Source organism: Verticillium alfalfae, genomic scaffold (assembly GCF_000150825.1).
Source record: "Verticillium alfalfae VaMs.102 supercont1.2 genomic scaffold, whole genome shotgun sequence".
NCBI lineage: Eukaryota > Fungi > Ascomycota > Sordariomycetes > Glomerellales > Plectosphaerellaceae > Verticillium > Verticillium alfalfae.
Genome location: NW_003315037.1, coordinates 521,601 through 540,361, shown reverse-complemented (window position 1 = coordinate 540,361; position 18,761 = coordinate 521,601). Strand labels below are relative to the sequence as shown.

Genomic DNA, 18,761 nt, shown 5'->3' with positions numbered 1-18,761 from the left:
CTCTGGGTGAAGCAATCCTACCCGGACAACTACACTGATCAGGTCACCTTCTTGGAGAACCTCAAGCGAAACCCCCGGTTGCAGCCCTACGACTTTTGGCCCCTCGTCGCCGATTCGACCGTCATCCTCCAGCACGTGTGTTCCGTCATCATCTTCGTCGTCTGCTTCAGCGGCATCCTCCAGAAGCGCGTCTCGCCCATGGCTGTCGTGTCTTGGAGCAGCATCGCCTCCTTCGTCGGCTGGCGCCTGTGGGAGCAGTGGGACGCCGACGAGGCTGATGCCGCCATTGACCTGACCCCCGGCTCTTCCACCGGCCTGGCTGCCAGCCGCCCTGGTGCCATCGGGCGCCGTGGTGGGAGCATGCGCCATCGGCCCTCCTTGCCGCCACCGGCCCCTTCACTGCCGGCTTCGACGCGGCCCTCGTCCGCCATTCCTTCGGCCACCAGTTCCGTGACCAACCTGTCTGCCCAGAGTTACGCGCGTAATTCCTACTCCGCCTCGGCCACCTCCCTCCACTCAGCCACCTCGACATCAGTCCCTTCATCGTACAAGCCGATGCAGGAGCACACATCGACAGTGTCATCGTCATCATCACCACCACCACCACCGCTGCAAGAAGATGATCAGACGACGAATGTCATGCACCAACGCATCGGCACCCTCAAGTCCGCCATCCTCATCTCCAGCACACTCCTCGGCCTCTCTCCCATCCTCATGTCCCTGACCCTCTCCACAACCTGCGACTCGATCTACGCCATGTCCTTCTGGCTCCTCGCTGTCAACATATTCTCCTTCGACTACTCGACCGCCCCCTCGGCCTCCTCAGCACGCACCCCCGCCTCCCTCTCCACGAACGCCGCCCTCATGGCCTCCACCGTCCTCGCCTCCCGCCTCCCCTCCTCCCCCAGGTCTTCTCCCTGACCCTCTTCTCCATCGAGGTCTTTGGTCTCTTCCCCGTCTTCCGCCGCAGTGCCCGCCACCGCTCCCCGGCCTACCACTACGCCCTTTCCGCCCTCCTCGTGCTGGGCGCTGGTGCCGGCGTCGCCATCGTCATTGGCGAGCCCGCGCCCTCCTTTCCTTGGCAGCGCGCCGTCGCCGGCATGGTCGTCAGCGTCTTGATTTCGGCCCTCGTCATGGGCGGGTGCAGCTGGTGGCTCATTGGGTTGCAAAAGTACAAGAATGAAATCTACGGGCCGTGGGATCCCGCGAGGCCTGTCATCATGAGTAGGCGGCAGTGGGACTAGCCTGTTGTACAAGTAGGCCTTGGAACCGGGACTTGGCGTGGTGCCCTGTTCGCATACTGTCAGAATGTAGCAATGATATGTAGACATTGGCTTCGATCCTTCTGTTTTCTCAATGGCTATCAAGTTTTGGTTTCTCCTATTTCCTTCATCACGTAGCAAGTCGTGCCGCCGCATTGTCCCGCACACGTAAGCAAACGACATCCGCTGCCCTCTTTGGTAGTCATGGAACTTCGTAAGAACACGGTCCAGTCTTGCGGAGAAGAGTTCAGCCAATCCGCAACAACTACCTGAGCAAACCATATCCCTAGACTGGGTCTCATGCACTTGACTCGACTGCAAACAGCAAGGCGTTCCAGCGCACACACACACACGGCTCCTCTGCTCACACAAAGTTGAACACAGTCCACTCGCTACACTGGAGCTCCGTCCGGTCATTCTCATCAACGCGGCGAGTCCAAGGGTTCAATACGACCAAGAGGTCCTGGATGTCATGTAGGGCGTGAGATACCCGCAAAACAAGATATACAATGTTGGTCGTATTGTCTCGTTTGTGATGCTGTAGAGCCTGGGTCGGTCAGCATCTTAGTCTCCTCCCGCACAGGGCTGGGCCACTTACAAAGTGATTTTGCGTCTTATTCAAACCGAAAGGCGTCGACACTTCGCCGGCAGTAATCTTGACATCGAGACAGTAGGTGGTTCCCGCCTTCATCTGCGGTGCAATGTGTTCAAAACTGTCAGCCCTGAGATGAAATCTCTTCGAAAACTTGAGCATGGTCTCGTCTCCATCGTCGACGTATCGATAGCAGTCGGGCATCTCGGCTCCATACGGCTGCCAGCCAGGGAGTAATTCGCTCAGTAGGGCCTCCACCTGCGGGAGTTTCAGCAACGAGGACTTGGACACATTAAGTTGGGCTTACATTTTGTCTCACTCCAGGGTATCCTGGCTCGTGAGGAATCGGCGGGACGTCCACCTCGATTGCCGACTCCGATGGGAGCTCATCAGCGTCGTCGATTGCCAAATCATCATATACGTCTGCGTCATCGCTGATCCTGTCAACACTGGGCGGAGTCGTGATCCTTTCAACGCGCTGTCTCTTGCGAGTATGAGATGACTCCTCAAATCTGGAATGACGGCGGACGTTTCTCAGAGGCATGGGATTCGATGTTGGAGACGATGCCGAGGGAGCTGTCCCAGGGCAGTGGTGCGCCGTTTCCTCCAGTTTAACCTCAGCAGCTTCAGTGGCTTTCTTGAGAGCGTCTGGCTTGTCGGGGGCGCCGCCCTCGAAATCTTCGTCGTCAAACAGACCCGCGTCGTTATCTTCAAAGGAAATGCCGCCCAAGTCGAAATCATCTGGGCCGTCGCCCACAACCATGGCGTTTTCTGTTAGAACAGATCCGATCACCTGGTCTCCCTGTTTCTTCTCAGACGGACCATTCTCGCTCTTGGCTTTCTCCCACTCGTCCACCTTGTCAAACGCCAGCCCGTTGTTATCATGCACATCATGCTTGTCGAGAAAATCCATGATCTGATCCGGATCCACTCGCATTATGAAAGGAACCAGCCGAGACCACCGCGCATCGTCAATGCCGCAAGTTCTGACGACCATACTTGAGAAGTCGTCTTCGAGGTGCATCACATCCGCCTCGGTGAGAGTGGTGTGATAAATGACGATGCGGTCATCGAGCTCCTGTACATGGTGGCGACGCGACGCATCTCGTATCGGGTCGCATCCATCGAGGTTTCTCGTGATGTTTATGCATGAGACCGTCTTAACTTCGGTTTTCTTGAGCCGATCAAGCATTTCGGCGGTCGGGTTGCTACTGAGCCTGAGTCGTGTTAGCCTGACCAGTAACGTGAATCTGAGATTCGAAAGAAACATCGAGTCGTACCTGCAAAATTGTGCAGCCCTAGAACGGAACGAGGTTGTCATGTTGCGATCAACAGTTTGTCCCCGATCGTTCCAAGTCACTTCTTCCGTGACAGCCTTGGAAAGTTGTCGATGGTGCAGCCCAAACGCGCCCACGAGGCTTCTTCGGAGACTCGCATCTACGTCGAGAAGCTCGACCTTACCGATGAACATCTTTTCCAGCTCCGGCCTGTCTGGGATATACCAATTCATGTCTCGAAGGCTGCCAAAGCAGTCGGCCCCTCAGTGTCGCTACTGCGGTGCGAACAAGTCTTGACAGGGAATAATTGTGCTCCCTCGATCTCGTCTCGGTCTTGCTCCTCTAGTTCAGCAAGTCTCCCATGAGGAAGCAATGCAATGAGGTCTCGAACAAGATGTTTAACCTTTTCAATACTTCCCCCATTCTGGGCTTTAGCCTTTATCTCGCGTGCGATATCACCTGTGTTGATGCTTCGAATCTCGAGGTAATCCCTGAACAGACCAGTATAGCCTTCATACACCTTGGGCAGGGGCAATCCGGTTTCAACGTAGTCAGGCCGACGCCATATACAGTCAGTCGGATAAGCCCATTGGGGATTTGGGCCGCTGATGAAGATCAAGGGCTGCTGTGTAAATGCAGTTCTGTATTTTCCTATGAGTTACATTAACGTCCAACAAGGGCGAGAAGAAAGACTTACCGGATCTGAGGTTGAAAGTCTCGGGCACTTATGCTCAGCTTTCTATAAAATTCGTTGACCGATTCTTGGGTGACTGCAGATGCTGGCCTTTGGGCGATTCGCTGCAGTTGTCCCAGGGCAGCCCTGGAGTTAAAACTTCGCGATACTCCAGCTGCAGACAAAAACTCCTAGCTTTTGTCTTTTGGCTCCGGTAAGCGAACAAAGTCAAGGTCAGGGCAGAGTCGCTGCAGCTGTTCGGTAGGTAAGGCTGTGCCTGCCAAGGTTTTGACTTGGTTGTTCATCAGTTGAACGCGAATGTTACCCATGGCGGCCCCAACTTCGCCCATGTGACTGAAAGATTGGTGGTCATTCTTGTACATGTCTTTCAGGTAAATCAAGAGCTCATTGCCTGCATTTTGACTGAGAACGAGCCATTCTCTAGTCAAACAGCCCTTATGTACGAGTCGGGGTCGTGAGGATACTCCCGGGAGCTGCTGCAACCAACTGATGAATTCATATTTGGTGTTCCCAGTGAATGCGTCCATAATATCGCTGCTGGGGGTTCGTATCTCCGAGCTAGGATCGGCAATGAGTCTAGAAAGGAGAGGGCAGTGGCTAGACGGATCCTCCACATACACATGCTCTGCGATCGACCTATTGCCGGCCACCAGGAACCATCGAGGTTTCTTGTCCATCGTCTCTAGAAGCTTCTTCTGTCTGAAAAGGAACAGGATGTCGAGCACCCAGTTAAGCGGCTTCCGCGTAGGTCTCGGAATCGTTGCGTGCTTTTCCAGAATCAAAGAACAAATCGTTTCAGCGTCCAGCTTTTTGACACCGAGGTAAGTGTAGAATTCCCGTCGATGTGGATCTTTTGCAGCTTGTGAATGAACGATTCGAATTCCAAGATCAGAGGGCACATTCAAGACTGCTCCCGTTGACGTTGACGGGAAAAAGATGTCGCCGCTCGCACAGGCTGCCCAGCTCCCGTCTGCTAGATGAACCAGAGGTAGTTCCTGAAGCTTGTCTTTCTGCTTGCTGCGGCCTTTCCACATGAAGGCCGCAGCCAGTGCCACGTGCCACTTGTCAGACTTCGCGGCAAGTCCGGCATGGCCAGCACGTTCGAGCCAATCGCTGAATTCGTTACGAAGACCTGCACTAGTCATCTCCTTCATGTCGAGTGTCTTCAACTTCTCCAAGACAGGGTCGTATTCGAACGCCAGATGATGGCCGTGGTTGATTGTCGCATCGATTAGGAAGCCATTGTCAAAGCGGTACTCTGTTGGAATGACAATGAGTGGTTTGTGGGCAGCAGTCTGCTGAGTGCCCGCAGGGCATGGAATAGGCCGCACAGCCCTAAAGCTGCCATCTCGAGCTTCAAGAACGTCCTCATCGCACAGTCTTTTCTTGATTCCTTGATGAACCTCTGCCCAGGGGGAGCTCTTCGGGCCGGTGTACTCGAGGAAGAGAGGCCATTCGTATTTCAGACTGTATCCGTGTGTTGCACCGGGATGGTTGAAGTGATGAACTGCTTGCACGAAGGCATCGGGAACAGCCTCAAGGATTCTTTGGTTCCACGGCAGGGCATGCTGCAGTGCCTGGCGATTGGCCACAAGAAGGAAGTCGGCCTGCACGATGAACTAGATAACCATGTTCGTTACTATGGCAGACATATCCCAATAAGCCAGGTGAACTCACGTTGAATCCAGACTGGTCGATTGGCAGAAAAGCAAAAGCGTCGCATGTCTCGAGCTCGGAGCCAACAGGGAACGCCAGTGTGATCTCGGTGCTGGAAACGCTATTCCGGCGGGCATCGACAGGCATGTCATGCAATTCGTATCGTACAATGCGATACAGCTTTGTGGTCTTCACGGGCTCATCGAGTGGGGATGCGGTACGATCCTCAATCAAAGAAACAGTTTCTCCGTCGTATCTTGGATCCCGATCCTGGCGAGCTGACCTATACACGCAATGTCCGTTTTCGGCCTTTATATTCAGCACGCTCAGCTGACGCAGGAACAAAAGCAACTCCGGCTTGATTTGCTGGAGTCCTTTGGTTATGTCAGAAATTCTGTGGTCTTTGTCCCTGAGAAGATGAAGCAGCATTTGGGTGTGCCCCTCACGTCTCTGAGTGTCAGGGAATCTATGCGGCTTCGGATCGAGCATGCCCAGGTGGGCTGTGCGGTCAATTCGAAATTCATAAAAGTTGCTCAGGATGTCGACTTGATGGGCAACTTTGAAGACGCTCTTGAACCCAATGCCCTTCTCGCCAATGAACCCTTTCTGACCATTAATAATCCCGGTTTTGGTGCTCTTGCCAATACTGCAAATAGCATCGATGTTCTTCAAAGAGAAGCCGGTCTCGTTGCAGTCGGTACGAAGTGTGTAGTTGGATCCATTCTTGCCGAGGACAAGGCTGAATGTAGGCCGGACGCCACGTGGATACGCGTTATCGTCCGCATTCTGGATGAGCTCCAAAATAAAGTGAGTTGGCTTGGAGTTGAGCTGCGACGCCAGAATATCAAGAGCACTTTCGAGGTTTCGGGCAACAAATCCATGCTGCTCTGAGCCAAGTCCACGCTGCTGCCGAAGCTGTTCGAGCTGTCGATTGGCTTCTCTTAGGTCGTCTGCAGACTCGCTGCCGCTTTCCCCGAATTCCATCGTCACAATGGCGGAAGGGAATACGTAACGATAGATCATGTGACAGGAACTCTGTCCAGGGGGCGAACTCCACCAAGATGATGATGGACAGACAGACGAGGTGTGTCTGCGCCACAGGGTCCCTCTCGCTCTCGCTCTCTCCGTTGAGTAAGGGAAATGAGCCAGACAGCGGATCCAACAGGGCGGGAAATGTATGTGGGTCGATGATGCTCCGTGGGAAGGGAGAGTGGAATGGAAGTTTTGTTGCGAAGCTTTCCAGGCCTCTGGGGTAACAATGGGTTGGGAGCCCGCGATAAAAGCAGGCAATGGCAGGTGCAGCCAGTGAAATGATATTCCAGGCATCAATGCCAGTACAGGCCGACAAAGAAGGGAGAGCACACAAGAAGAATCACGCAAGTTTTGGCAAGTACGGGCCTGTTGGGAGCTGTAGGACGGGCGACAATGTCTGGCTGACTCCATATACAACTCCCGCATGAAGGCACGCTGAGGCACGCTCGCCGGGACTTTGCTTGACTCCCGAAGCGAAGGTCTCTCAGAAAATCGGGGAGGTAGAGTGTGGCGTTTTGCGGACCAAAAGCGTCATATTGACGGGTTGACAGACAAACACGGTGGAAGAAACATGCGGGCAACTGAAGACAAAGAGGCGAAGAGATTTGCGGACAGACACCATGCTGAGATCAAAGAGCCAGACGTCCATTTACATGGTCAATGCAGGCTCTTGAACCACTTCATTTTGTTCAAGTGCCGGATGCGTTCGTACGAGACAAGACCAGGACAGAGTTTCGAGGATAAAATGAGGCACCAGGAACATGACAACATATATAACTCGGCAACTGCCGTGGACGTGTTGGGCTGTTCGGCAGAGTAGTACCGACAAAAACCCACCCAATATGGAGAAATTGATGTCTAACCGATAGTCCCGAAGGTAAAGAGAACCTGGTGGACGGGCGATATGAACCCCTGTGCCTGTGCCTGTACAAGTATGCGTGCCAGCACCTAGGTATATTCAGGTCCGTTAAGGTAAATACCGTGCCTGCCTGTAAGGTACCTGCACCGAGTGGATAAGTGGACGTTTGACTCGTGGCCAGGGCCCCTGAACCGTGACCCAGCAGCATTGTCGCTCCACCCTGATAGCTTTGTGGGAAAGAGCGTGCCAATCAATTGATCTGTTGATGTTCCTAAACGGACTAGACCAGTACTGATGGCAGCCTAGGAAAAGCTTCTGGGGTCCGATACGATCGCCCCTGGCGAACTTGACAGGGAAGGAGCCCCCGGGACCTACGTGGTAAGCTTTGCTGACGTGGGGATGGAAGGCGCGCCTTGGGAACCTGGGGGTCAGCACCTTGGGCTGGAGTCCATTTATCGTCGCCAGCTCCCTCGTGAAGACAGGTTCCCCTATCTTCCTTCCACACCTCACCACGCTCTCTACCTCTCTCACAGTACCTTTCTTCACGGCAAACCGGCTGCACATCGCACAGCACTTTCCACCCTTGACTTCTGCTCTACACCATCACAATGAAGTACGCCCTTGTCTTCGTCGCCGCCGGCCTTGTCGCCGCCCAGGACTTTGGTGGTCAGCCCAGCTGTGCTGTAAGGCCATTCCTCTATCCTCAACTCGCATCTCAACCCTACTAACGCGACGCTTTCCAGCTGCCCTGCCTTCAGACCGCCCTGCCCCAGGTCGGCTGTGCTCTCCAGGACACTGCCTGCCAGTGCACTCCTGAGATCCAGGCCCGCCTGCTCCCCATCGTCGGTCCCTGCCTGCTCAGCTCCTGTGGCTCGGCCGAGGTCGCCCAGGCCCAGTCCGCCGCTGGCGCCGCTTGCTCGGCCTTCCTGGCCACCGCTACCGGCTCTGTCACCCGCGCCCAGTCCGGCTCCGCCACCCCCACCGCCTCGCAGTCCGACGACGACGACAGCTCCTCGGCGAGCCCGACTTCCGCCGTGCCCACCAGCAGTGTTATCAACGCTACCTCTGCCATTTCCAGCTCCATTCGCCCTGCCTCGACCGCCACTGGTGGCAGCGGCGCTGCCGCCACCCCCGTCGCCCTCGCCGGTGCCGCCATGGCCGCCATTCTCGGTGTTGCCGCTGCTCTCTAAGCGCAGCGTCGCAGAGAGAGAGAGAGAGAGAGAGAGAGAGAGAGAGAGAGAGAGAGAGAGAGAGAGAGAGAGAGATGTTTCCTTGGGTGTCGAGATGGAAAACATAATATGGTCGAAACGGGATTTTGCGAGGCGTCGGAGCTGCAAGGCTGGGCTTCCCTGCTCGGCCGTTTTGTTTCAGCAATAGGCAAGGTACATTAATACAATTCACTTGAGGCCTTGTCGAATTGGACCGCCCGTGACCCATAATCGCCTTGTTCTTCAGCACATTCCCATGTTCGAGTAATGGAGTAGTCCCTTGATATTTAAGGAGCTCTGAGACAAGAGACTGTACAAAATAAAGCTAAGCTGGGATAGTGTTGCGAGTGTGGATTACGGTCCCTCATCATCATGCCATACCAACAGCGCGTATCTTAGCTCAATCAGTCACAATGGCTAGGCGTGCACTCATATCTTGCTTCTGATGGCAGGTGGTTTAAGTCGTCGCCAGACGTTGTGGTTGCGGGGTGTCACAATCGGTTTTGTTACACAACATAAGCTGGTAAACGCATGGCAAGTGCTACAGCGTACGTCTCCGAGGAACATTGGCTACTCGCTTGCTCCAGAAACCGGCAGATCCACATCGACCAACCACGGCACGTTTGTCGGATGGTAGTGAATGTCCATGATCGCGGCATTCAAGAACAATGTCTGCTCGCCAAACCGTAGAGGCGAGGGCCCGCTTGAAGATATGTCAAGAGGTGCGCACTTCTCCTCGTACATCTTCCTTCTCCTTTCCATCTTCGTCTCTGCCTCCTCTTTGCTATCCCACTCGCCTGGAACGAGTCGGTTCAAGTTGTGTAAAACTCTCGATTGTCCCCAGTCCACGGCATTATTGAAGTGAACATTCATCGGCATGTCCAAAGGGCTTCTCCAAGTCACAAGTTCGGCGCCCCAGGCCTCATGGATGTGGCCGAAGCAGTGGATCTTGGGCCTGGCTTTTGCAACAGCACCGAAAAGCTGCGGGCAGCCGGCTTCGTCTCCGCTTCTGCACTCGTCCATTACTCTCTTCGGGGGCCCATGCGTGATGGCGATGTCAATACCCCCAATCGGCATGTCATAGTCGTGCTGACCATAGGGGTACTGAAACGCCCATCCACCGAACTCGGGCGTCATGGGGGAGGCATACACGCGCAGCCTCGCGCCATTCTGTAGCTCCACCTCGTGCGGGCCTTCCTCGAGGTAGCGCACGCCGTCTTGTTTTGCAGCCTCAATGATGGCGGCAACCTGATCCGGGCGTTTCATGTAAAGTTCCCTCTTTTTCCCTGTGAGGTACTTAGCTTGGAAGCCATGAAGGGCGTGATCCTCCCAAAAAGCGCGATCGAGAGCGAGATCATGGTTGCCAGCTATAACAAGCTTGAGAGGTGCATCAAGCGCCCGGATCATGGAGAAGGTGGCCTCGAACTCCTCAACATTCGAGCCCAACGTAAGGTCGCCACAGTGGATGGCGATGTCTGCCTTGGGTAGAGGGTAACGGTAGGCCTGTGTTGGCGGGTTCGTAGTCTCATCGGAGCCAGCCTCAAGAGGTTTCTTGCCGTGAGTATCGGAGATGACGAGGATCCTCGTCTTGATATTTGATGCGGCCATTCTGGTAACCGACGTTTGGTTTGAAAGGCAAATGCAGAATGAAGAATGGTGATCCACCACTCACCGGCGAATGGGACAACATCCAATGGAGGACTGAATCTCAAGAAATATTATGGAGAGACGAGACCCAGGTTGGAAGGATAGGAGGCACATTAATACAGATACTTGAGTATCTGGCCAACAACCAGTCTGGATGAGGTGCTCCGAAGGGAACAAGGAGGAGAGGGGAGCAGTGGGGCAATGGCCATGAGCGCAGCCTACTGGTGGTACAAGCCCGCGGCCACTACTGCAGCCCCGCGTCGGTAAAGTGGACCCTCCAGGTACGGCGGCAGTAAAGGCGGGCATGAGACGCTAAATCCTTACAGACCTAGGTACTCCACGTCTCGACTGTGACGAACCTACAGCATCCATCATTCCCTCACGACTTCACTCCACGGCATCGTCGCCCATCTCATGACCAAGTTGCGATCGACTGCTTCACGATGGAAACGAAGTCAGAGGAGAAGGATGTCCCCATGACAAACTTGCCGCCAGTGGCACCGGCTGGCACCGACGACAAGGAGCCTGTCTATGGCGGCTTCACGCGCTTCGAAATCGAGCTAGAGGTCAGTTTGGTGCTCACCTACGCGTCCTGATATGTTGCGTAACCCACTGTCTGGTCGGCGGTCATGTGGCATATTTGCTGACAATCAAACAGTTTGTCCAGTCACTTGCGAACCCAGCCTACCTGAACCACCTTGCCGCTCAGAAGCTCCTCAGCAAGCCCGAATTCGTCGCCTATCTCGCCTACCTCCAGTATTGGTCCAAGCCGCCATATCTGAAGTACCTCATGTACCCCGGACCTACGTTGAAACATCTTGAGCTTCTGCAACAGCCGCAGTTCAGGCAGGATATCATCAGTCCTGACCTGGTTCAGAGGCTGGTTGATGATGGCATGCGAGCAGCCGTGGAGTGGCACCACGACGACGACAAGTGAGGATTGATAGACACGGGAAGAATGTCTTTAGCGGCAGACTTTGCGAGGCCAATATTCACAACACATCAACGAACAACCGGCCAATATGACTCTACAAACGCACAATAGCGATGTGCCGGCCCCAAGCTAGAGCAACAGACGCCAGCGCGTGTACACATAAAGCAGTCAGTATCAGGTGCTGACAGCACTGCGATATCGTGCATAGAGTGCATTATCACGGGTCGCGAGAAGATGGAAAGATACCCATGCCATTCAGAGGTTAAGAATAGGCCGTCGAACCCACGTTCCGAGATCAAACCCCAACGCCGCGCAATACCAAATCATTTCACGAGACTGCTGCTCCAACTCTTTGTGTCGAGCGTCTAATTCTCTCTCCATCGGTTGCCGCAGGCCATGCACTGTAGACGTCAGCTAAAGGTCTTGCCTCGCGGGGCATTACATTGCCTACCTTGAAGAACGTTGTCATCGGCTCATCCGCAGACCGGATCTGAACCTGGAAGAAGGCCGCCTCATCGCCATTGCATCCTTCCTTGGGGCACTGCGCGCGCGCCTTATCGGCATTGTCCCACTCGCCCGGGCCGCCAAAGACGTCCTCGCGCTCCTTGCGCTCGAACTCGCGGCGCGAGTAGATGGGTGCTGTGATGGGGTGTTCAAAGGGGCATGTGCGACACTCGAGGCGGTTGCGAACCGAGCCAACTGCCGAGACAGTGAGGATATTGGCGCAATTGGGGCAGACTGTTTCTTGTCAGTGAGATGAAGGGAGATCATGACGGCCTTCAGAAAGGCTTACACACGAGCATCTTGAGAGATGATCAGGCGGAATGGCAGAGGCTGCGTGCTTTAGAAGGCGAGACAGATAGCAAAGAGAAGTCTTGCATCCGCAAATGTTCCTTGCTGGAAAGATGACTCGGACCAATCTCACAATCTGTCGCTGTCTGTCGTCCAATGTGTGGTAAGATTTTGGGGCATCACAGTCTTGCGATACTCGTCCAGCGGGTTCAAAAAAGACTGAGGCCCCACCCAGCACCCTCCACGTGCATGAACCCGATAGTGAAAGCCACGACATGCCCCGCATTGAATTTAAACGGCGTACTGGCCTATCACATGAGAGATGCTTGTAACGTCAGCTCACTGCCACCTCCTGGCCTGCCGGCCGTGCCTCGCAAACGACTCATATGCCCGTCCACTCTCTCGCCGCGAGCCCAATCGTCTCATCGACATCTTGAGTGTAGGGTCTACTATCTTTGTGACATTTGTGTCCCCACATATCAGACCACGATACTCTGAAGCGTGCGCCGCAGGCCCCCGGAACGCACTATCAAGATCGACCGACGAACCCCTCCAAGCTACCCCTCCTCACAACCCGTAAAGTAGGCACCGGACCACAGTACGAGTTTGAAACACCGCTCAGAAACGCGCTCTTCATCCAACGCGACTCTCTCCTCCCGGGCAGAACGGCAAGGGCACCCGTTCGCTTTCCTCTCCTCTCTCTATCGATATCATCACCAGAACACGCAGCCCAAACATGGCGGGGGATGACGAAGTCCACGAGGTAAGCGTGTATACCCCTGCATCTGCGGCGAGCACCGACAGGACACTGACACTCCTGTTCTCCCCCAGGGTGCCTCCACAAAGGAGCTCCTCATCGAGGCCTGCCGCCGCAACAACACGGATCTATTTCAAGAGATTGTCGACGGCATTCCCGACGAGGAACAGCTCTCCAAGATCCTCAACGAGACGACAACCGTGCTGGGCAACCACCTCTACCATGAAGCCGCAGCCGGTGGCCACTGTGCGTGCTCCCTGTTCTACACCTTCCTCTCCGCTACATCCTGCATTCGCCCCCCCCCCCCCCTAGTCCCACAAGAAACAGAAAAAAAACCGGACCTAAACCCCAGACGAAATCATCGACCTCCTGCTCGACCAACCAAACTTTGAATGCGACCCCGTCACGCGCATCGACCGTGACACGCCTCTCCACACCGCCATCCGCTGGGTCAACGGCCAGCCGCGGGCCAACTGGCCCTTTGGCGCCTCACTCGTCGACATGATGCTCGAGGCCGGCTCCTCCCCACGCGTCAGGAACAAAGGCGGCCTCACGCCCTTGCAGCTCGTCGACCCCGCGAACAAGGAGCTTCGCGACCTCATCCAGAAGCACGAGTACGCCGCCCTCAACGCCGGCGACTTTGTCAACGTCGAGGCCGCGGCGCCCGCGCAGGGCGGAAAGGCTCACCAGCAGCAGCAACACCAGCAGCAGGAGGTTGAGAGTGACGAGGACGCCGAGTTCAGCGGCAGCGACGACGAGGAGAGAGCCGAGTGGGAGCGTCGACGGAAGGAGAGGAGGGCGCGAAGGGGTTAAGGTACGGCTGCTGTGAGGGAGAGAAACAAGTACGGTTCAATGAGGAGCATTCATCTCATTCATGATCTAGGAGCGATCATGTCTGCGGCTTGACCTGAAAGGCAAAGGTACGAGGGACGAACGGATGATCGACGACATAGATTTCCTAGTTTTTTCCGCAAAGCATGAAGACCTGGCTTGAGACATGAGCACCACCACTTCAATTTTTCATCCAAAGTGTCTGTAGATCTACTAAGTAGTGAACCATGTACATCAACGTTAAGGTGTTGAGGGGGTCGGTGAGCTCGAAACAATTTAGTCTTTAAACTTGATCTAGGTACACAGTGAAGTATAGCATTCTCTCTCGACCAATTCAGGAAGTGCAAGGCCGGCCACTTTCCACCACAATCTCATGTCGTCGTATCGGGTATTCCTGCGCTGAATCAGAAGAACAAAACGAAACGTCCATCAACAACCAAACACAGCCTTGTGTGCGGGACCAGCCCGTCGCGCTGGCTGAAGATTTCTCTCCCACGGCCACGTCCATCTATGGTACGACCAGGAACACGCTACCAACCGCAGCGAAGAGCGTCCAGAACAATGCTGGCCGTGCCAAGCCAACAGCGGCAGCTGTCTCTTCTGCCCTCTTTTCTATGTAGGACAAATTGGAGACTGCAGCTAGGCTTTCGTCTGTCAAGTGACCAGAGGCAGCAACTTCCGACATGTACTGGCCGAGAGTGCGGAGGATGGTGGTACTTCTACCTGCTGGGCAAAAAAGGACTTCCCATCCACCCCCCGAGGGCACGATGAACGTAGACTGCTGGTCATCGAAGGCAAAGCTGTATGCATCGGGGCAAATAGCCTTCATAAGACTTGAGTACCGGCCCGGTTTGCAGATCTCGGCGTCATGGTAGTCGCCGACGCAGCAGTCTTCGTCACGCCCAGTCGCGGCGCATTGGCTTAGGCAGGGGCTGAAGTCAGGCCGCTTGATGTCATCGTCTGGGTACGGGTAGATACCGTCGCCCGGTTTATCAGGAGGATAAGCCAGCAGGGACCAGGGGCACCAATCTCGAGCGCTGTCGTTGGACTCGTATGGTTCCCAGGGAATCGGGTAGGTGCTGTTGCTGTAATCTTGGCCGGACAAGGCGCCTGCGGCCAAGTAGCCGGGCGTGGCGATGCACGCAGCGTTTGTCAGATTGGGTGGGATGAAAGTTGTGTTAGCAGCTGGAATATAATTGATAGCCATTGGGAGGTTGTAGCCATCGACAAGGGAAATGTCGTAGAACGTTTGTGCATTCGAGATCCCACCCGCCAGAGTGAACTCGGCTAGTGTGGCAGGCACTTCACCCTGTTGAAGTCAGTACAAGTAGTTCATCAACCTGAGGCGGAGGAGCATACAGCGAAGCTACACTCGAGTTGGCCAAAACAATCGCCAGTACGACACCTAGCCGACTCGCCATCAACCGTGCAATTTGTCCTTCCCCAGACTCGACCCTGCCACGTCGATCCGATCCATAGAGTCTTTGAATCGCCAGATTCCAGCTCGAAACCTCCGCTATCAGGGCCATCGCCATGTTGAGTCAAAAGTGCCGGCCAGAGAGTGTCTGGGCACTTGTTGGTGATTTTCAATGGTTTCTTGTCGCCCTTCCAGTTGGACGAAGGTCCTTGGCGAGGCGCAATGTAGCCTCTACTGGGGTCAAGATAGCCCGTATCGATATTGAGGTCCCGGCTGGCGGCGGAATGTGTGACCAGGGCAAACAGCGAAGCGATGCATACTGTTTTTGACATGGCTGATCAACGGATGCGCCTGTCGGCGCGTGAAGGTCTTATGTTTGGCGTGTCAGTCTGAACCTCAATGACAGGTGGAATGACGCCGAACAATGGCAAGTCAAGGCGAATACCGGTGTCTAGATCGAGTTCGGTGTTCGAAAGAAGAATATAGACAAGTTTTTGTGTGTGTTTCTTTAGGGGTTGGAGTATGTCAGTGGTCGAAGCTCCAGGCTCGCATAACACATTGCTAACGGCTGCGAGCCTAGACGAAGATATATATCCCGGCAACAGAGTGAGGTCTCAACTGGGCTCAGATGCTTGATCAAGTGACGTATGGATCTAGGGAGAGGATCCGGTAACGATTATCGGACTCGGCCCTGAATGGGCGACAAGCGTACCCCTGTCGGCCATAGCGTCAGAGAAGAAGATGGTGGGCTTGCCGTGAACTTGTTTGGACAGCAAAACCAGGGACACGCTCGCGGGGAGAAGATGGGGAACCTGGTTGGCTGGAGAGAGACCTGTGGGAAGCAGGGGTCGGCGAACAAGGGCCTCTCTGAAAGAGGCACGAGCTGTAGGGTTGGTAAATATACAGCGTAGTCTTCATAAGGGAGTCGTCGAAGGATATTGGTGTGTTGCAGACAGGCAATGCGCTCCCGACCTCAAGCCCTTTTTGATTCGAAGGGAATACATCCTGAGCTCCCACGGGGCGCCTACCTTTGGTGGCATTCCATTCAGTACAAGAGGAAGCGACATTCTACAAGATGTGACCTTTGTTGCCGTCATATTCGGAAGGGGCTCTCTTGCCAGGGTTACATATTGACAGGTATGGCGGTCAGGGTCCGAAAGGAACAGAACAGGGCAGACCGACATGGAGGAAGAGAATGAGCCTTGGTAAGGCTGGCTCGCTTGGGCGGCGGGACGATGACGCAGGAGGGGAGGGGTGGTCGTGGCTGCCCAGTTTCTGGACATGCAGGGTCGCCTTTGACCTGAGCCCCCCACATAAGAAATGGTGGGTCTTGGCGCCGTGGCGTTCACCACAGCCACAATCACTCCAACTCCCAACGGCGGCAGGGTATCGCTCATAAGAAGGCAAAGTCAGCATACTTGAGGGGCAATGTCCCCAAAGTTGCAAAGCAGAAGGGTTACTGCCAGGATTGATGGTGAGTATGGTGCTTCTTGGGAAATGTCCATTCCCGCGACCAGATCACCCGGGTCGAAAGCATCAGCCACGGACCGTGTTATCATCATGACCATAGGCTGGCTGGATCCAGCTCGCTCTCTCGAACCATGAAGTCTTGTAAAGCTTTATCATCTGTCATCATCGTCTCTTGAAAATTGCCCCGCTCTTGAAGCAGTAGCCGTCAGCTCCTTTGTATGTATATACCGCTCCATCCTAGGACAGTCATGCCCAGGCCCATTTCCTCTTTTCAAGGTATCATCGGTTTTAAAAACGAAACACGCATGCTCAACAGCCTCATCTGTCACCCCAGCCTGCCGACCGTCGTTTATCGGAAGCGTGCGCGGCATCGTCCCATGACTTCACCTTGGCACACCAACTCAGCACTGAACTCTGATCCGTCGAGAGTGAGGTAAATATCAAAATAGACGCGATAGAAGGTGCCCTGCGGCGTGTCCATCCTCTCGAAATCCTTCTCGAGGTTCTTTCTCGACAAATCAGAGGTGAGCGTGACAACTTCCTTGATACCTGCGGTGGTGTCAGTCAAACGAGCTCGTCAACGGAGGCCTGAGGGGGGAAGACTTACGGGGATCCTTAGTGTATTCGGGACAAACATCATCATCACAGGCGTATAGGATATCCTCGTACATGAGTGTGGCGCCTGGTGCAACCTGGCGGAAGAAGGAGACCTTGACCGGCTCACCAATCTTGACCTTTTGTCCCTTTTGCACAAAAATCTGGCGCGTGAATTTGCATCGGTCTTTGCCGTCGAGGGAGGGAACGCGGTACGCCTCGGGGTGGTAACCCTCCTTGAAGGGCTGCAGTGTTGCCATGAGATAGTGGCGACGCGCTACACGGTGGGTGACAACACGCTCTGTGATGCCAGCCGTGACAGCGCCCTTGACAATGGCGGCGACAGAGTCCATTGGCCGTACGACCTTGGACTGGAATTGCGGGGGCACGTGGAGGCGAATCTGTTGGAAAAGGTATTCCGAAGCACCGAAGCCACCGACAACCAGAATGTTTTGCAGTGTCCGGTTCTGGGCCTGAATAGCAATAATTTGATTCCTGACGAGCTCCAGGATGCGGTTGACGACAGGCTCGAAACACTGAAGAATCTCTTCGTTGGTGAAGGTCATGTACCCCTCTTCAATACCGGCCTCGGGGAATTCAGCCTCGATACCAACATCGACAGCCCACTTCTGACCGTTGTTGCGGAAGTCGGCCTTGATTCTGTTCTCGAAGTCCATGATACATTTGGCATAGACACGGCCTGCTGTCTTGGAGCCGTCGGGCAACTTCATCTTACGGATCTTGGTGCGCAAGATGTTGCTGAAGTTGCGGTTCAGCGCCGTCGAACCGCACGAGTCACCGGAGCCTGCTGTACACTCGGCAACGGTGAAGGGGTTCTCATCCTCGACTTCGTACGCGATCAAATCGACGGTGCCACCACCGCAATCGACGATCAAGACGGCATCGTGAACCTTGAGGTTCAGAAGACCAGTCTTGGAACAGAAGATGGCGGCAGCTTCGGGCTCAGACACTAATGTCAACCTATTGTCGTTCTCATCCCTCAGAAAACCGGCCTGAATGGCGGCAGCGCGCGTCGCGGCCTTTCCAGCATCGTTCCAGATGGCTGGCACAGTCAGATAGTAGCGAATGTTGCGCTCCTCGCGGTTGAAGACCTCGCCGAGGGTCTTTTGTAGCGCAGATCGCATCGCCTGACGAAGTTTAAATAAGTAGTCGGCTGCCACATCAATCTCGGACTTGCCAGGCGGCAGGGGCGGAAGGTTGATCGGGTCGATGTACGTATTGCCGGACAGCATAAGCTGCAGCTTGAACCACTCAACCTTTTGCACACCTGGCTTTGGGTACCCCGTTGGCGCCAGCGCATCGGCGATATCAGGACCCCAGCCCACGACCTTCTGGTACTGGTCATAGTAGAGAACGGTGGGGATCTGAACATCAATGACAAGTCAGCTTACGGGCTCAACGGTTCTGGGATGGGGTGTATGGGAACGTTGCGGACCTTCTGCTTGGTGTACGATCCTGCGCCCGGCCACTCAGTAATGATATCTTCCTTCGCCTCGTTGTTCGTGGCAAAGGCGAAGGCGACGCCGGAGAAAGTTGTTCCCTGTGTTGGTCATGGTTGTCAGCTTGCACTCCATCGTTTGGGGGGGGGGCAGTAGCGCGTAGGGTACGACTCACAAAATCAATACCGACGATCAGCTGTGCCTTGTTTCGGCTGCTGCCCTCGGCCTTCTGGCGCCTGGTCCTTGGACGGGGCGCGGGGGGTATTGTTGTCCGAGAGG

The 18,761-nt window shown here is 54.9% G+C and overlaps 9 protein-coding genes across 9 annotated transcripts in view; 4 read left to right on the top strand and 5 right to left on the bottom strand.

The window, feature by feature from the left end:
• Positions 1-198: 198 nt before the first annotated feature.
• On the top strand, positions 199-921 carry VDBG_01649 (phosphatidylinositol:UDP-GlcNAc transferase PIG-C; the record flags this gene model as incomplete). The annotated part of the gene is made up of 1 exon (XM_003007415.1): positions 199-921. One exon carries the CDS (start codon positions 199-201, stop codon positions 919-921), a length of 723 nt encoding a protein of 240 aa, XP_003007461.1.
• A 705-nt stretch (positions 922-1,626) lies between these two features.
• On the bottom strand, positions 1,627-6,465 carry VDBG_01648 (hypothetical protein; the record flags this gene model as incomplete). The annotated part of the gene is made up of 7 exons (XM_003007414.1): positions 1,627-1,800; positions 1,861-2,112; positions 2,162-3,345; positions 3,420-3,772; positions 3,829-3,929; positions 4,098-5,444; positions 5,503-6,465. 7 exons carry the CDS (start codon positions 6,463-6,465, stop codon positions 1,627-1,629), a joined length of 4,374 nt encoding a protein of 1,457 aa, XP_003007460.1.
• A 1,515-nt stretch (positions 6,466-7,980) lies between these two features.
• On the top strand, positions 7,981-8,562 carry VDBG_01647 (predicted protein; the record flags this gene model as incomplete). Its single annotated transcript, XM_003007413.1, has 3 exons — positions 7,981-8,055; positions 8,116-8,145; positions 8,197-8,562. The coding sequence occupies 3 exons, from the start codon at positions 7,981-7,983 to the stop codon at positions 8,560-8,562; spliced, it is 471 nt and encodes a 156-aa protein (XP_003007459.1).
• A 588-nt stretch (positions 8,563-9,150) lies between these two features.
• VDBG_01646 (metallophosphoesterase domain-containing protein) lies at positions 9,151-10,188 on the bottom strand (the record flags this gene model as incomplete). Its single annotated transcript, XM_003007412.1, has 1 exon — positions 9,151-10,188. One exon carries the CDS (start codon positions 10,186-10,188, stop codon positions 9,151-9,153), a length of 1,038 nt encoding a protein of 345 aa, XP_003007458.1.
• A 482-nt stretch (positions 10,189-10,670) lies between these two features.
• On the top strand, positions 10,671-11,164 carry VDBG_01645 (mediator of RNA polymerase II transcription subunit 31; the record flags this gene model as incomplete). Its single annotated transcript, XM_003007411.1, has 2 exons — positions 10,671-10,793; positions 10,886-11,164. The coding sequence occupies 2 exons, from the start codon at positions 10,671-10,673 to the stop codon at positions 11,162-11,164; spliced, it is 402 nt and encodes a 133-aa protein (XP_003007457.1).
• Positions 11,165-11,526: 362 nt separating this feature from the next.
• VDBG_01644 (DNA-directed RNA polymerase III subunit RPC10) lies at positions 11,527-11,964 on the bottom strand (the record flags this gene model as incomplete). Its single annotated transcript, XM_003007410.1, has 3 exons — positions 11,527-11,562; positions 11,613-11,899; positions 11,955-11,964. 3 exons carry the CDS (start codon positions 11,962-11,964, stop codon positions 11,527-11,529), a joined length of 333 nt encoding a protein of 110 aa, XP_003007456.1.
• Positions 11,965-12,689: 725 nt separating this feature from the next.
• On the top strand, positions 12,690-13,523 carry VDBG_01643 (ankyrin repeat protein; the record flags this gene model as incomplete). Its single annotated transcript, XM_003007409.1, has 3 exons — positions 12,690-12,716; positions 12,785-12,956; positions 13,063-13,523. 3 exons carry the CDS (start codon positions 12,690-12,692, stop codon positions 13,521-13,523), a joined length of 660 nt encoding a protein of 219 aa, XP_003007455.1.
• A 526-nt stretch (positions 13,524-14,049) lies between these two features.
• VDBG_01642 (thaumatin family protein) lies at positions 14,050-15,290 on the bottom strand (the record flags this gene model as incomplete). Its single annotated transcript, XM_003007408.1, has 2 exons — positions 14,050-14,850; positions 14,901-15,290. 2 exons carry the CDS (start codon positions 15,288-15,290, stop codon positions 14,050-14,052), a joined length of 1,191 nt encoding a protein of 396 aa, XP_003007454.1.
• Positions 15,291-16,521: 1,231 nt separating this feature from the next.
• Positions 16,522-18,761, bottom strand: part of VDBG_01641 (Hsp70-like protein) — a gene marked incomplete at both ends in the record, with an annotated part of 2,799 nt that continues 559 nt past the window's right edge. The window contains 4 exons of the mRNA XM_003007407.1: positions 16,522-16,977; positions 17,036-18,407; positions 18,479-18,583; positions 18,658-18,718. Coding sequence (XP_003007453.1) covers positions 16,778-16,977; positions 17,036-18,407; positions 18,479-18,583; positions 18,658-18,718 — 1,738 coding nt within the window. The remainder of the gene's footprint in view (positions 16,978-17,035; positions 18,408-18,478; positions 18,584-18,657; positions 18,719-18,761) is intronic.